At 48.0% G+C, this 2500-nt stretch overlaps 1 protein-coding gene across 1 annotated transcript in view; it reads right to left on the bottom strand.

Annotated features, from left to right (window-relative positions):
• LOC125298270 (calmodulin-regulated spectrin-associated protein 3) overlaps positions 1-2500 on the bottom strand; it is a 41674-nt gene that overhangs the window by 23197 nt on the left and 15977 nt on the right. The window contains 3 exon segments of the mRNA XM_048248973.1: positions 1-823; positions 1859-1889; positions 2374-2447. The exon segment at positions 1-823 is cut by the window's left edge and continues 729 nt beyond it. Of these exon segments, the coding sequence (XP_048104930.1) occupies positions 1-823; positions 1859-1889; positions 2374-2447 (928 nt within the window).

Genomic DNA, 2500 nt, shown 5'->3' with positions numbered 1-2500 from the left:
GCGCCTCTTCTGGGACTCGATGGCACGCCGCTTCTCTTCCAGCCGAGAGGCCAGCTCCCAGGCCTCCGCCTGCCCGGCGGGGCTGCTCACGCTCGGGCTGTCCTCGTCGCCGCCATCATCCCCTCTTCCTCCTCCTCCTCCTCTGGGGGCGGGGCGCCTGGGTGAGGAGGTCCCGGTCCCTTCGCGCTCGTCGGGCGTGGACGCAGGCTCCGACGGAGTCATGGGCGACTCGGGCTGCCTCCGACGGCGCGCCGCGAAGCTGGTCATCGTGCGCGCCTTTCCTGGGGTGACGGGTGGCGAGGCGTTGTTGTGGCTTCCCGTTGTGGTCGAGGCTGCCGTCACCGTGACGACGACAGGAGGGGCGGTGCCTTCCGAGGGGGAGTCCACGCCCACCACCGGCCGGCGCAGCAGCATCGAGCGAGACGGGGCGGAGCAGCTGAGCCTCGACCCGCCATTCATCTTCCCATTGCCCCTCCCACTTCCAGGCGCCTCCTCCTCGCTCCCCGGGTCGTCCTCGCCGGGCGAGTGCAGGTAGAAGCCCGCTGGCGCCCCCTCTGGCCTCTGCCGGACAGCCACACCGCCGTTGGGCGCGTGGATGATGTGCAGGGCCTCCTCGATGGTGGGCAGCTCTCCCATTTGTGCAGGGGGGATCATGTGACTCAGGTCTTCGGGCGGAGTGTAAGGGTGGTGGTGTGTCATCGCCGTGGACGCAGCGGTCAGGCTGTCGGTGCTGACGGAGCGGAAGAGCGGGTTGCCCATGACGACGTCCACGTCACTGTCCAGAGGGAAAGGGATACTGAAGGCTACCGCCGAGAGAGGGCGACTGACATGGAGAGACGGAGAGAGAGAGAGAGAGAGAGAGAGAGAGAGAGAGAGAGAGAGAGAGAAAGGAGATAGAGAGAGAGAGATGTGGAGAGAGAAAGAGGAGAGAAGAGAGAGACGTGGATAGAGAGAGAAGAGAAGAAAACAAGAGGGAGAAACAAAAAGAGAGAGAATGTGTAGAGAATCATGGAGAGAGAGAGAGAGAGAGAGAGAGAGAGAGAGAGAAAGAGAGAGATGGGGATGTCAACAAAAAATAAAAGCAGCAGTGAATAAGGGTGACTTGTATGCATTTAAAGGTGGTCAGGGGTTTGTATTTGTTCTCAAAATGGAGCCGGTTTTGAACTCAACCGCCAACCCAAAGCTTTTAGATAGTCTGTCTCTTTTCTTGCTATGCTATCTCTCTCCATCTATGTAAAGGCAGTTAATTGTATAAGGTTTATGGTCTCCTAATGTCTCTTTGTAATTTGCTTTGCTTAAACGTGTCAGCTAAATAAATAAATGTGAATGCCGTATTAAGCCTGCTGAGGAAATCAGACTGCCAGCAACTTGGTCAGCAGTGTCTGTGTCTGACTGTGTGTGTGTGTGTGTGTGTGTGTGTGTGTGTGTGTGTGTGTGTGTGTGTGTGTTCAAATGTTACAACAAAAGGAGCTAAATAAGTGATTCCACCTTTAACTGAGAAGCAAGCGTTTTAAAGGTGCAATTTTCAGGGGGGTTTTTTTTGTCAAGAAACCATAAAACACAATGCCAAATACAAATATTCTGCTGGATTCTATGCATGTTGTTCCTCCATCCCTGAGTTGAAATTATATTATCAATCACATTTTGCCTGACTCAAAATAATGCAGAGAACACACTGGAAGAGTGTGTAAAGTCATATTTCAACATAAGTCTTCATCAGTTTCCATCAGTTACAACTGAAGGCATTTTCATAGATAATCATAGATCATAGATATTGTATCTGTCCATATTAAAATCTGAAAACTGCACCTTTAACAGAAGTAAAGCCAGAATCAATGCAGGTGTATGACATATTTACCTGAGTTGCTTTTTTGTCCAGCCTTTCCCTTCTGCACAGACAAAACATAGTTGATTGATAAAATATGACATAACAGATTGTAATCTGATATATGACATGACATGGCGTAATGTAACATAACATACATAGCATAGCATAACTTAACATATGTAATGTAACTTAACATATTTAATGTAACATAATGTAACATAGCAACATACTATAACATAACATAACATAACATAACATAACATAACATAACGTAATATCAAACAAATTTGTTACATTATATAGAGAAATTGCTGTATTACTGTACTATGTGTCATGAAATGCAGGTCCCTCTTAAAGCAAAGTGTCCATGTATATAAATTACCATCACATCAGTCTGTCAAATAAAATTCATTCAATGAAAAACAAAACTACATATCCCAGAAACATTTCAGCTTTCTCACCTGATCAAAACTACATATCCCAGAAACCTTTGAGCTTTCTCACTTTATCAAAACTACATATCCCAGAAACCTTTCAGCTCTCACCTGATCCTCCTGCTGGGGACACTGGAGAGGTGATGGGCAGAAAGGGCTGCTTGAAGATGAATGATGGAGAGCCACTATAGCAGACAAATGGGAAACCTTTAAAAACTACAACTCAACAACAGGGACC

This window comes from Alosa alosa, chromosome 7, assembly GCF_017589495.1.
Source record: "Alosa alosa isolate M-15738 ecotype Scorff River chromosome 7, AALO_Geno_1.1, whole genome shotgun sequence".
Classification (NCBI taxonomy): Eukaryota; Metazoa; Chordata; class Actinopteri; order Clupeiformes; family Clupeidae; genus Alosa; species Alosa alosa.
This window is presented reverse-complemented; position numbering and strand designations above follow the sequence as displayed.